This window comes from Asterias amurensis, chromosome 8, assembly GCF_032118995.1.
Source record: "Asterias amurensis chromosome 8, ASM3211899v1".
Taxonomy (NCBI): Eukaryota; Metazoa; Echinodermata; class Asteroidea; order Forcipulatida; family Asteriidae; genus Asterias; species Asterias amurensis.
The window spans coordinates 19572900-19586980 of NC_092655.1; the positions used below are offsets into that span (position 1 = coordinate 19572900).

Sequence of the window (14081 nt, forward strand, 5' to 3'; positions counted from 1 at the left end):
CACCACTGGCCCAATATCATGAAGCCCATTAGCACAAAAACTTGCTAAGCAGAGAATATTTTCGCTTAGCAGAAACAGATTACCAACCAACATTACTCTAAGTTTGCCTTGTTGTGGCTGGTGCCCCACTCAATATTTGATTAGCAATACTTTTCTTTTTGACAGCTTTGTGAAAATGGGCCCTGGTCCTTGCTCTGCGTCATACCCCGAGTATGAAACTGTAATACATTAAACAACCATCAACGCTCATTTCCGTGGAACAAAATGTTCAAAGAGATTGACTGATTTATAGGCAAAGTATCTTTAATTGGAACTGTTCGATTGTTTTAACTCTATATAAATGTGTATTTATACAATAAAAACCAACACTTCCAAAAGTGGTCGCGTTTTTGAGATAATTGCCGAAAACCGGGGCGATACGTCCATGTAGAATGAAGACTAATCCCAGTAGGAATACACAACCTGAGACGCATTACTACAGTACGCTTCTCAGATTCAAATTTTGGGGCATAAAAACGGACATCTTTTGACATAACCACATTCAGCCTGACCACATTACATGTACTTCAAAGTGAAGCGTTTCTCAAATTGCTTTATACTATCGAAAGCTGCTTTAGGCATAGATTTATTGAAATCAGGGCGATTATCAAACGTATACATTCCCATTAACAAAGCCATGTTGACATTTGTAGGTGGGGAAAGGGATACACTATATTGGTCGAAACAAAATGACAAGATGAAACAGTGTCCTTTGGTGATATTACTAAAAATGTTTTAGTTTTATTCTTACACCATGAAAATGGTTGACCATAATATTTCCACACTATAATACATAATTGTCTTTGCTAACTGTTGTATATGTTTTATAGTTCTACCCAGCCGTTTCCCCCTGCCAACTGTTGTGACCATCAGTATATTCACTGTAATAAACGTTTTGGGCTGGGCTGAGCTGAGCAACGACCCTCTCTACAGGCCCAATTTCATACAGTTGCTGAGCACAAAAAATTGCTGAGCATGAAATATTTTCCTTGATAAAAACAGGATTACCAACCCAATTTCCACGTGATTTTCAGGATAAGCAAACATTAGCTGAATACCAGTAACAAGCAATATAAAACAATTTGAAAATTGGTTAGTAATCCTATTTTTATCAAGGAAGAAATTTCATGCTAAGCAAATAAACACCACAGCTTGAGTGCATTTAACTGTTGTGCTAAGACACACCACACAACAATACATTCCTGTAAATCACGGAAAGCAGTTCCAAAGCAAACTATTTTTATGCCAAAAATAAGTTCATTAGCAAAACTTCAAAATCACAAACTTCATAAATGAATGCAGCAATAATAAAAATTTAATGACTTTTCAAAGACTTGGTAAAATACAAAATCTTGCGAAAATCCTGAAAAGTCCAAAGTGAGACATTTTTTTAAATTTTTGTTTTTGTTTTGTTATGCAAGTCGCCAGACACACAAGGTCTGAAGGCCACTTCAAGGTATGGGCTACAATTATTATATTCCAGAGGCCGTAGCCACCTACTCCTAGGGCTGAAACAGGGTTACCCCTTTACAGTCCAAATGGATGTAGGCTTGGGTATCATCAATCCGAAGCCTGGCTGGTAGAGCAGAAAGCACTACCTCCCCAAAGGAAAAAAAAAAGACCTTCACGTCAGACAAACAAAACCAGTGTCATAGGGAAATCTGTGTCCAAGGGAAATCTGTCCCCAATATGGGAAAGTAACATTGGCTGGAATGAAGATTACTCAAAAGAGGGCGCTATCAGAAGAAGTTTGTACAGTTCGCCATAATGGAGCGACAGAATCTCCAAGGGGGACAGAGTCTCCTGCCACACCGGTTGCTTTCTTTGCTAGTAGGATCAAACTGTAATTACTTCTCGTGAAGATCTGTGGCGGCGGGATATTTCAGGGCTGGGATGTCGAGATCGCCTGCTTCAGACGAGTTTTTCGCTCTTGCTCCATTCTCTTAGCCCTCCCCCATGCGTCTCTCGTCAGCGATGCTTGACCCATTGAGATACTCAACAACCTTCAAATTAGCGAAAAAAGAAAAAGATATTAAAAACTAGAATATCTTATTAGAACACCGGTTCATTTTTCACACCCAAATTGAAAATCAGCTTAAATGCAATAACTTAAACTGATTTTGCCTTTTCATCTTTTCTTTGGTCACATGTGCACATATGTGTGAAGTTTTCCTCCCTGTAATGTTGGTGACCTTTGAAACTTTCAAATAAAATATGAAAATAAACAACATTTTACAGCTGTCTCACCTTGCAGTTACTAGCAATGAATGGAAATCTTCCTGTGTCATTTTACCGGGATCAGATTTCCGAGCGTCAACAAAATCCTGCTCAACTACCTGTAAAACACATTTAAATAGAAAAACAAATTGATGTTACTTATACTGAAAGAAGGCTGACTGAATTCACACAGAGAACAGAGCATGCATTTCCTCCGTTTGCCCTGATCTTGGCCTTGGTGCCCCTTCAATTGCTTCTCTCCACCCAGAAGTACAAATGGCTCCTGACGAGAGTTTGGGAGTTCCCTGCGATTGACTGGCATCCTGTCCGGCGGAATGCAAAGGAAACCAGATATAAACAACGGCCCGATGAGCCTAATTGGCTTGGGACAGACTTTTACTAGCAATGCAAGAAGCAGGATGATGAATTGCAGACTTGCAAGGTTCGTCTTTCAGTTTTACGACTACATCAATCCTGATACTTCACAGAGGCAACAAATGCGATAGCCTCCATGCCCCCTGGTAATCCCTTAAAATGCTCCAGTAGAAATTTATAATTTCATCATCTCCCTCTCTTGCTCTAGTCGACTGAGGTCAGAATCATATTGAGATTTGCCTATCATTGTCTTTCTCTCATTAGGGTGGCCTTGACCTGGGAGAAAATGACTTTGTGCCCATGTCCTTTAAAAAAACCGAATACAGGCCTGCTACATGTTTCAATTCACTATCTTCAAGACAGGGGCCAATTTCATAGAGCTGCTTCAGCAAAAAATTTGCTTAAGCACGAAAATAGCTCGCTTATTTTACACATGTTACTGGCCAAAATGTCATGCCATATACATTGCTTGTGACTGGTAGTTAGCTGTTGTTTACTTAGCATAACAATTGAGTGGAGTCTTGGCCAGTAATCTGATTTTACTAAGCATGATTTTTTTTGCTTAAGCATAATTTTGTGCTTAAGCAGCTCTGAAATTGGGCCCAGTTCCGTCACTCACCTTGGACATCTCATCTGATAAGCTGTAATCTATGAAGGGGATTATCCCTAGATATGTCCTGATCTGGTTGAGATTAATGCTGCCTGAGCTGATCAGGCTCTGGATGCTCATCTGGATATCAGCGATGCTCTTCGACGACGTGCTGCGTTGTATTGCAACCTGGCAATCATTCTGTGAACAAACATTTTAAAAGTCATCAAGATACTTTTTATACTGTGAGAATTTGTAGGATTTAAAATTATTTATGATATTATATAGGGCTAAATCTTCGGTTGTCTTAAAGTGCTCATTATTTTATATTTTCATACAGGTTTTTGAAGTTTTTTAATTTTAAGACCCATTTACTGAACACCTTGTTGGGTTTTACAAGGTGCTGCAGTGTATTCAGCAGTCACTGACAGAAACGTTGGCAAACCCCTTTTCTTAGCAGTCAGTGTAACTTGAAACTTTTACACGGCAAACGTCTTAACATCATTTTTGTTCTTGTTACCCCCGTCTTTGTATTTTGTTTCTCGTCTTTTTCTGTTCAGCGCTTTGATCTTTTTGTAAAGGCACTATAAATACATACTGTCATTATTTTACTTTTTATGCATAACACAACACACGGAACCTGCAGCTTGACATCACATCCGAAGGATGAAGCAATAAAGGTCAATTATCTTGCTTAAGGACACATAACAGGTGTCAAGACAGGGACCCGAACCCACATGCTGGACACATAACAGGTGTCAAGACAGGGACCCGAACCCACATGCTGGACACATAACAGGTGTCAAGACAGGGACCCGAACCCACATGCTGGACACATAACAGGTGTCAAGACAGGGACCCGAACCCACATGCTGGACACATAACAGGTGTCAAGACAGGGACCCGAACCCACATGCTGGACACATAACAGGTGTCAAGACAGGGACCCGAACCCACATGCTGGACACATAACAGGTGTCAAGACAGGGACCCGAACCCACATGCTGGACACATAACAGGTGTCAAGACAGGGACCCGAACCCACATGCTGGACACATAACAGGTGTCAAGACAGGGACCCGAACCCACATGCTGGACACATAACAGGTGTCAAGACAGGGACCCGAACCCACATGCTGGACACATAACAGGTGTCAAGACAGGGACCCGAACCCACATGCTGGACACATAACAGGTGTCAAGACAGGGACCCGAACCCACATGCTGCTCATAAACACCAGAGCTTGAGTCCATTGTGCTTGACCACTTGGCCACCACACGCAGGTCAAACCCATTTACTGATAGGGTAACTGACGAAGTAAGTGAAGGAAACTAACAACGTTAAGATGTTGTGCGCCCTTACCGGTAAGAGAGACTTTCCCTCCGAGGTGATGACGAAGACGATATTCGTCATGAACTCCGTCTTGTGGAACTCAAAATCATAATCAATCTTCTGCCAGGAGATGGCATTTCCAATAGCCGTCAGATTCTGAACACCTGAGACAAGAAAGAAATGTCACTAGAGGGCGCTCTTCAATAATACTGTCCTTAGTCAGACTTGTACATTTTCCCCATAAAACTGTAGTGTAGAAAATACTGCTAAGTGAACCTGGATATTTGCTTAAGATAATAACAGGGCACCCGTTGAAGCTCTGTAGACACTGCATCTCGGCTGGTAATCAGTTTCTGCTAAGCAAGATGTTTCTGTGCTAAGCAAGATGTTTCTGTGCTAAGCAAGATGTTTCTGTGCTAAGCAAGATGTTTCTGTGCTAAGCAGTTTTTGTCACCATAACTACTTTGTCTTTTCGAATGGGACATTAAGCCAGAGGCCCTGTGTACTAGGATCGATAGAGCACGTAAAAGAACCCAGAACACTTATCACGGAAGAGTAGAGGTTAACCCCCAGTGTTTGTAGGTCAAACACCCTTTTCTACAGGTTTCCTCAGGCTTGCAGGCTAGAGCGATTGAGATGATTTATATGAGGCATTCTCGGTTTGATTATCAGAAATAAATAATAACTCATTCGTCTCATCATACCATTTGTGTCGAGTTGTCCTGGCTGCAGGGCCGTCTCGTCGAGTACCAAGTGAGTCTTGTCGCTGAGTTGTAGGATCCCACTCTTGAGTCTGTTGGCTGTGTAATCCTTTTTTGGTGTCAGGCGGAGTTTGTTCATGTTTTTTAACGACAGCGGAAGATGGTGTGACTGGGGGAAATTGGAAAAGAAACAATCAAATATTTTTTTAAATTTAGGTCGAAACTCTGGTGTGGACATAAAAAAAAATCGCCGCTGCTCTCTTTCTTACTTAAGAATAATTCTCAAAGGATCGTGGTGGTTTATGCGTCTTTTTTTTTAGTAAAAAAAAAAAATTCCAAACCAAGTTGCCTGAAAGTTTCTTTAGCATTACTCTGGTACCCTAACTTGAAGAGCTAAAAAGGTACAAGCAACTGCAGTTTATAAAAGGAAAGTGTCAGACTAAGCAAGACTTAGTATTGGTTTGTTTTCTTCCAATTTTCATTGGCACAGCGGACTAGTTGAAAGTTGGCGTGCCAGCAAACAATTTAGTCTATAAATTGAAATTAGTTTTCCTTTTCACCAGGGGTGTGTTTTCGCGGTCGTAACCAATAACTGTTTCGGTTGAACTTGCCATTGGGTTTACTGGCCACTGAACAAAACTGTGAATGGTTATAACCGAGAAAACACACCCCTGGGTAAATGGTCTCAATGTTTAGGTAGAAAATAGCTGATGGACGTGCAGTTCTTACTTTGGTTAGCAGTTGGCTGAGCACACTGTGCAGTGATTGGCTGAAGCCGGGCTCTGCACATCCAATCAAATTCAATGAAAACTTCCCGAGGGCTGTAACGTCTCTTCTGGCATATCTAGAAAGAAGAATTTTTTTAGATTTGAAACACCAGTGTAGTCGTCAGCTTTCCTGGTTCAAACCTGTTCAAACTGGATTTATCCAGTTCTGAAGTGATCGAGCACAAACACTACAGCACTTGTGTATGAGAATTAGATTTTGAAAAGTCTGCACTGTTGAACTGGTTCAAACCAGCTTGAACTGGATTGATCCAGTTCAAACCTGTGATTAAGCACAAACACTTCAGCACTTATGCTTGAGAATCATTTTTAAAATAGGTTGGAGACAAGACAAACCTCTTGCACGGTTAACTGGTTCAAACTAGCTCGAACTGGATTGATTCAGTTTTAAAGTGATTAAGTACACACACAAGCAGCATGCAGCACCCGTTTACTACGGTAATATTTTAGAGTATTTTGAGGCAAGCAAAAAAACTAACAAATCTGCCGTTTTACATGTTAATGAAGTAGGATTTGAAACTTTGCATGGTGGAAATACGATCCTGTAAGGTTTGCGGCAACACCATGTAATGATAATCTGTAATTGAGTTGGGGTGGTTCTGAAAAGAATCATAGGTTTATGATCAGTATGCTCTGATCGTCTGTTAGAGAAATGTAAATTATTCTGAATCTGAAGATATATTTTCAAACTTACACAGATGACACCAGGTTGAGTAACAGGTAGTCTGCGGCAAGAGCGTCCCCAAAGAGAAGTTGCTGTAGGACAAATCTGAGCTGGTCCCTAATAGTGCCAGCTTCGCTCATCACACTTTGCATCACTGAAAAAAACCGAACACAATAACGTTATTATACAATTTTCATAAAAGTGGTTTATTATGTAAAATGCATATTGCTGCTTCGGTGAAAATAATCTGCTAAGCATGAAACAATATAGTTACCAGCAAGGCTGTTCCCCAGCTTATTTGATGCTTGACAACAAATTGTTCAGCAATACTTACTTTTTCATCACTTACAGAATTTTGCCTTTTTGTGACACAAATGACATTTTCAATTCAATTCAATTTATTACAAAAATCATGTCCAAAAAACATGACAACGTTTTCCAGTGTGCATCATACCCTAAAAAAAAAACTCACGAGAAAAATTTGTAAAATAGACTTACACGTCTTGCCTTGCTCTGTATTAAAATTAACTGGTACCAAAGGGTTATTGTGTTGAAGTTTGTGCGATATGATGGCATGGAGCCGGGGTACCAGTGATGGAGGCGGGGAGTGCGCTGTCTGCTCTGCCATAAACTCATCTACTCCTTCCATGTCCGAAGATGCTTCACTGGAAAGACAAGTTTAGAAATAGAACACGGTTTAGAGAATCTTACAAAAACATATTTACTACATTCACATTTGACAATACACTTTATTTTCCTCAAAACCCAACGAGTGTCTTAACTTCAGAATGCCCCTATAAAACATAATTAAAACAAACATGCAGGGATCGATGGTAAGGCCGGGCGTCACGCTAAACTTTTCAGATCACCGGCCCCGAGCTCTGGTGTTTCTAATCAGCAGAGTATTGGTTCGAGAGTCCAAGAGCAAAACAGTTTACCTCAAGTGCTTTGTCCTTCGGATGGGACATTAAGCTATATCATGGAAGAGTAAAGGTTAACCCTGGTGTTTTTGGTTTGACACAAAGCAAGCATCCTTGTTAACAAGTTTTCTCAGCCTTGTGAACTGCATTGATTAAGGTCACAGAGTGACACTTCTTGAGAAACTTATGAGTGTACTCGTAGAAAGGATGGTGAAGTGTGTTTGGTTTTCATTTTGTAACTTACCCATTTTGAGCATGCCCAGGCAAGTTGGCTAACTCAGGGTCGACCGACAATATGCCAATAAACTCAACAACGTCGTTCACTCGGAAAGTATCAAAATGATCGTACACCTTTGGGAGAAAACAAAAACAAACCAAAAGGTGAAAGTAATTTATCAGTTTTTGCAGAAAAAAAACCGGATTATTTTATTAGTTTTAACTCAAGTTATAGGCCTAATCAATGTTGTCAACAAGGTTCAGTATCAATAAGTCTACTTTGATGGGATGTAGTGTGTCATGGCTTAGTCACTCGAGTGTAGGTTTGAATCCCAGTCAGGATATTTGTCCTTGAGCAAGACGCTTGAAAGGGTACCTCCACTGAAAAAACTTTGTCTCTAGGAAACTTTTGAAGGAGCAGCAAGGCCAAGAACATTCTATCCATGGCCGTTGGGTAATTTCAGGCCTAGAGTATCTAGTTGTTGACTGATTTTGACAAATATTTAATAACACTTTGGACACAGTCCATGTTTTTGTTAAAAGTCTTCTTTTGTGAAAATCAGTTTGTATCCTACCTTCACCATACAGGCTGGCCCTTTCTCATCTGGGAGGGGGTAGTTCAGGTCAACTGAGGTCACTGACTCCTGACCTGAGCCCTCTGACCTTCTTGTTCTTTTCTCGGACTGGTTCTCATCTCCTGTTACTGTGTCCATTGGTACATCACTCTCCTGGGTACCAGACTGATCTGTACTTTTTGATTGTGTGGATGGCAGGGCCGTGTCATCGACCTCCAATGCCCTCTTGACCCTTGAACCTTGCGAGGTGGATGGTTCCGATGTTTGGTGGCGACAGTGCTCAGAAAAGGCGTACATTTTGTTAAGGAAATGTTTTTGCTTGTGAAGATAAAATTGTTGAATATAAAGGTATAGTCATGGATTGTAGCTAGTACTCCAAAAACCAATAACCATAAAAACTTATTTGGTGAAAAAAAGACTGCAGCTATTAGTAGTATAAAATATTTAGAGAAAGGACTCCCTTCACCCAAACAAACTTTGATCCTGAGAAAAGATCATGAACCGTTTCACAGATGTGTGAGGATCTTTGTCCGTTTGCAATTGCTCGCCCAACAAAAATACAGGTGGTACCTAAAAATGGAGAGTGATCCGAGATTCGAGATTCCTATGAAATTGCCGCAACCATTTTCATTTGTTTTCTCTTCAGTAGACCCTTCATTCAGCCAAAATTTTCACATGTGACCTTTGTATCTTTTCTTGATGATTTTGCCTCTGAACCAACATTAAAAAAACAAAGGATATTTGTTTGACCCAGTCTGTTTCTGCTGGGACCGGGACGCAGTAGAACGTCTGTCTGTCTAACGTAATGTTCTTCGGCGATTGAAGATTCAACTTCTGGTTCTGAGAACACTCTGCGAGATCTTGGAACTTTCCCGATTTCATCATCTGTGGAGGAAAAGCAAAAACCCTCTTTCTGATAAACAGCTCTCTGTTAAGTGGATAAATTTCATGAGGTCCTTGAATTAAAAGTCCAAGTATTAAAAAGGTCCACACATTGTTATTTACAGTGTTGAAGAAAAGGATTTTTTATACAACACAAAGGAATGTCCACACAGTGTTTGCACCACATAGCTATGTGCACCCTCCCTAAATAATATAACAACGGAGGGCTTGGATCTGGATCTGGTTGTTACTGTACAATCGCCTGGAAGGGCTATGATGTACAGGAGCGTGTGCATGGGCTGGATAGCGCTTTTAAATCTTAAAGTGAGCCCCTCTTGATAATTTAGAAATGTTTAGGTTGTCAAGATGGGTTTTGAAAGTAGTGATGTTTGATTTGGTGCTTCTAGTAAGATCTGGTAGGGCGTTCCATTCCGGTGTGGCGATTTCAGTCTTCCGCCATGTTCAGTTTTCCAGGACTCAGTACGGCACTAACAATTGACTACTTTCGCTTGCTGTGCGCAGGCGTCGCATGACGTAATGTTACCGTATTTGGTCATTCGGAAAACTTAACACGGCGGAAAGTTGAAACCGCCACACTGGGATAGTTCTTGGATATATACTGAGTTGAGAAAACAGTTTTTGTCAGCTGGAATACGAGAGTAGATGTGTTTTTTTCCGAAGATTTCCTGGTACTGAGTCTGTTGTGCAGTCACTGGTTGAGAGTTCATAATTCCATGTGCAGCAACCGGCCTGCTTTGATCATGACCACACAGCGTCATTGGATTTGAGGCATCGCATGGGGTCGTATCAATATGTATATTTGGTTTGTCTACTTGATTTTGTGCTTTAGAAAATTGTCTCTCTATATTCTACTATCTCAGAGTAGATTTCTGAAGATCAGGAAACGTCTAGCAATTGATGGCATTCAAACAAGATACTCACAGCTTGGCCTGTAGTCTTGTCAACCACTTCATAACCTCCGAGATAAAACTCAGGGTCGTACATGTCCTGAATCATGCAACGGAACCGGACCATGGTGTTTGGTTTCAACAGATGCAAGGATCTGTGATTGAGGGACGGCACCTGTAGGGGTAACACAAATTTAATTAATTAATTAATATTCCACAATAATGCAAATTAAATTTGATGAAATTTAATAATGATATTAATAATAATCGTAAACCTTGATCCTACCATGGAGCTTACCTTTTTATAGCTCCATGATCCTACGTGACAGTTACGATTATCGCAACTTACTAAGTAGAGCCTAGAGAAACTATGGTTTGTAATTTGTTCCGCTAACATGGAGATGATAGCGGAACAAACCTCATAGTTAAGAGAATAATCTCATTTAGTCTCTCGATAGGTCTTGGCCTTGGTGCCCCTTTCAAAGATGAAACTCCAAGCCTGAACTTACCTACTCCTCAGGCCTGATACTTCACGGAGGCAACGGAGGCGATTGCCTCCGTGTCCCCTGGTCATTGCATTGGTGCCCTTGAAATGCTCCAGTACAAATTTGCAATTTCATCATAGGGTGCCCTTTACCAAGAAGAAAATGCCTTGGTGCCCTTGCCCTTTCAAAAACGAAGCATACAGCCCTGACTCCTAGACTAGATAGAACTATGATGAGGTTCGTTCTGCTATCGTCTCCTTCGTGGAGCTAATTGTCTCCTTCGTGGAGCTAACTGTCTCCTTCGTGGAAACGATAGCGGATTGAACCTCATAGTTCTAGTAGAAGTAAGAACTTACCCATTCCAAAGAATCTTTGTCTTGAAGCTTTTTGGTGTAGTAGTCTGTCACTTTATCTGACCAGCTTTTGTCAGTTATATCTAGAATAATTTGAAGAACAAAAATGGAGAGAAATGAAATATTTTAGTTTTATTGACCAGTGACAGTGCAGTGTCATGCATGTCAAGGGAGAACTTCATTCGGGTCGCACTAAATACCGACAACTCGCAGCCCCTCACGACAACTCACGACAACAATTTTTAAATGCACTTTAACAGAACATCTGAACGTAAGTCAACCGGTAAATATATGCACAAGAGTCATATGCACCCGAATCTCTTTCAAACTGTTGAAAAATTGTATTTTTAAGTGTACAAAAAGTGTTTTTTTACACCGAATTTAGTAACGAACAGAAATATCCGCCATGTTGTCTTTCAACGTACTTGGACGATTCCATTACACCGCAGGGGTGATACAATATGCAAGCTGATTATTTACCATATTATGTGCCTCTCATAGTCCCCATAGAGGTTTAAAAAATATTATATTTAAATCTTCCACTTTTATTGAATTCCAGAGTGTTGGCTTAGTTACTAACAAGAAAAGAAAAAAAAACAGTATAGCTAAAACCAAAAAGAAAAACAAAATTTTCAACAGTTTAAAAGTGGTTTAGATGCATATGACTCTTGTGCATATATTTAACGGTTGACTTATGTTCAAATGTTTTGTTAAAGTGCATTTAAAAATTGTTGTCGTGAGTTGTCATGAGGTGTCGTGAGTTGTCGGTATTTAGTGCGACCGCTTCATTCATTTCTACAGCTAGTGCCGGTCAAATTTAGTATACATCAACAGTCAACACAATAAATTTTAGTTTTTAATTTTATAAATAGGATACAAATTTTATATAAAATTGTGAAAAGTTATTGTCGGATATCTTTCTGGCTGTACTCATCGGAATTAATATCTTACTTGGACACTATTGGTAATTACTTAAGATAATTATCAGCATGAAACCTCATTTGGGAACGAGTAATCATGGTAATGGGGAGAGGTTTATAGTATAAAACATTGTGAGAAACGGCTCCCTCTGAAGTGACGTAGTTTTCGAGAAAGAAGTAATTTTCCACGAATTTGAGGTCTCGAAATCAAGCATATATGAAAGCACACAACTTCGTGTGACAAGGCTGTTTTTTTCTTTCATATCATAGGTCTCGCAACTCCGACGACCAATCGAGCTCAAATTTTTACAGGTTTGTTATTTTATGCATATGTTGAGATACACTAAGTGAGAAGACTGCTCTTTGACAATTACCAATAGTGTCCACTGCCTTTAAAAGGAAATTTCAACGCAGACCGAGCGACTTTGTCTCACTCTTAAAGTAAACGTCAACAATGGCACACGTGAACAATGTCACATTGTTGTAGGACCATGTGGATGTGTGACAACCAAAGGATGGATGATCATTTTATTTTATTGAAAGTAAACCGAGACTGCGACAAACTGCTCCTTTCGTGGTTTTCACGACTTACCAAACAAACCCTGGACAATGTCCAGTGGACGGTTGAGCCAATCTTCAATTCCTGGCATTTTGAACAGTCGTTCTCTCAAAAAATCAACTCTGATCGGAATCGTAAACAAAGATCCGTGCACCGCCAAACTTATTATTTTATTTTATAAACAAGTGATTTAAAGAGCGCGAAACAAGTACACGTGATTTGTGACCCTTGAACTGCAAGGGCATTTAATTTTCTTTCCACCGTGCAGTATAGCGCCCTCTGTTGAAACTTTACCGCGAGTTTTTTGCAAATAATTGTCACTTGAAGAACAATCACATTAATAATTTAGTGATTGTTTTGAACTTTGTGCAATTGGGAGAGTAGCTAGGCCTTAGGGCCTATGTTCCATTTGACATGGCTTTTATACGCTCAATGGAACATTTCATGTTCAACCCACGAAACAATCATCGCACTAGTTCGCTCATAAACATTATTATAAATTGAACACTATTTTTAAGTGATGTCTTCTTTGATCAATTTTTTGTAAATAATAATAAATATTACAACAATTTTTGTGTGCATAATACACAGGACTAATTAATAATGTCACCTTTTTAAGATAGACTGAAGGCTATGCATGCAGGGGTAGAAAAGGTGTGGAAAAGGTAGGCCCAAGGAGAAAGTGGTCCTTTCTGTATGTGGTAGGCTTAAAGGCAGTGGACACTATTGGTAATAATTTCTCTAAATAATTATTAGCATAAAACCTTTCGTGGTAACGAGTAATGGGGAGAGGCTGATAGTATAAAACATTGTGAGAAACGGCTCCCTTCTGAAGTGACGTAGTTTTCGAGAAAGAAGCAATTTTCCACGAATTTGATTTCGATACATCATATTATTTAGAATTTTGAGGTCTCGAAATCAAGCATCTGAAAAGAAACAATTGGTGTGACAAGGGTGTTTTTTCTTTATTATCTTGCAACTTCGACTACCGGTTGTGATCAAATTTTCACAGGTTTGTTATTTTATGCATATGTTGAGATAAACCAAGTGAGAAGACTGTCTTAGACAATGACCAATAGTGATCAGTGTCTTTAAGAAAGGTTTGCGGTTACACCATGATGTAACAGATCTCTTACCTTTTTAATAATGCGCAGCCCTAATGCGTTTCTGTGCACCAAGGGAGTGACCCGTGTATAGCCTATTGTCTGTTATTAAAGATCATTTAGTTAGGGATACGAGGTGTACACATAGTTTTGGTCATTTCGGAGTTTACCCCCCCCCCCAAAAAAAAAAAAAAAAAAAAAAAAAAAAAAAACAACAATTACAATTACACCAAATAATACGAACAATAGCAACATTGGTCACTCTTCATTTTTTCCTCGGCGGTCGTAGGAAAACTATGCTTTTTTGATTGGCACCCGAACAAACTAGGGAGACTGTCGACACAGCTCATCAGTAATAGTTGAGTGCGGCTGTCTTGAGGAAATAATGTACCCGGAGATTCTAGCCCACAATAGCTGGCAGGACAATAAATAAAACAAGGACTGAAGTAGGTTGATT

At 39.8% G+C, this 14081-nt stretch overlaps 1 protein-coding gene across 1 annotated transcript; it reads right to left on the reverse strand.

The window, feature by feature from the left end:
• Positions 1 to 438: 438 nt before the first annotated feature.
• Positions 439 to 12701, reverse strand: LOC139941045 (mini-chromosome maintenance complex-binding protein-like). Its single transcript, XM_071937458.1, has 14 exons — positions 12555 to 12701; positions 11046 to 11125; positions 10239 to 10379; positions 9156 to 9299; positions 8415 to 8705; positions 7868 to 7974; positions 7202 to 7368; positions 6734 to 6857; positions 5984 to 6098; positions 5258 to 5423; positions 4584 to 4717; positions 3251 to 3421; positions 2287 to 2375; positions 439 to 2042 (listed from the first exon to the last, which is right to left on the reverse strand). Exons 1-14 carry the CDS (start codon positions 12610 to 12612, stop codon positions 1922 to 1924), a joined length of 1908 nt encoding a protein of 635 aa, XP_071793559.1. The 5' UTR covers positions 12613 to 12701; the 3' UTR covers positions 439 to 1921.
• Positions 12702 to 14081: the final 1380 nt, after the last annotated feature.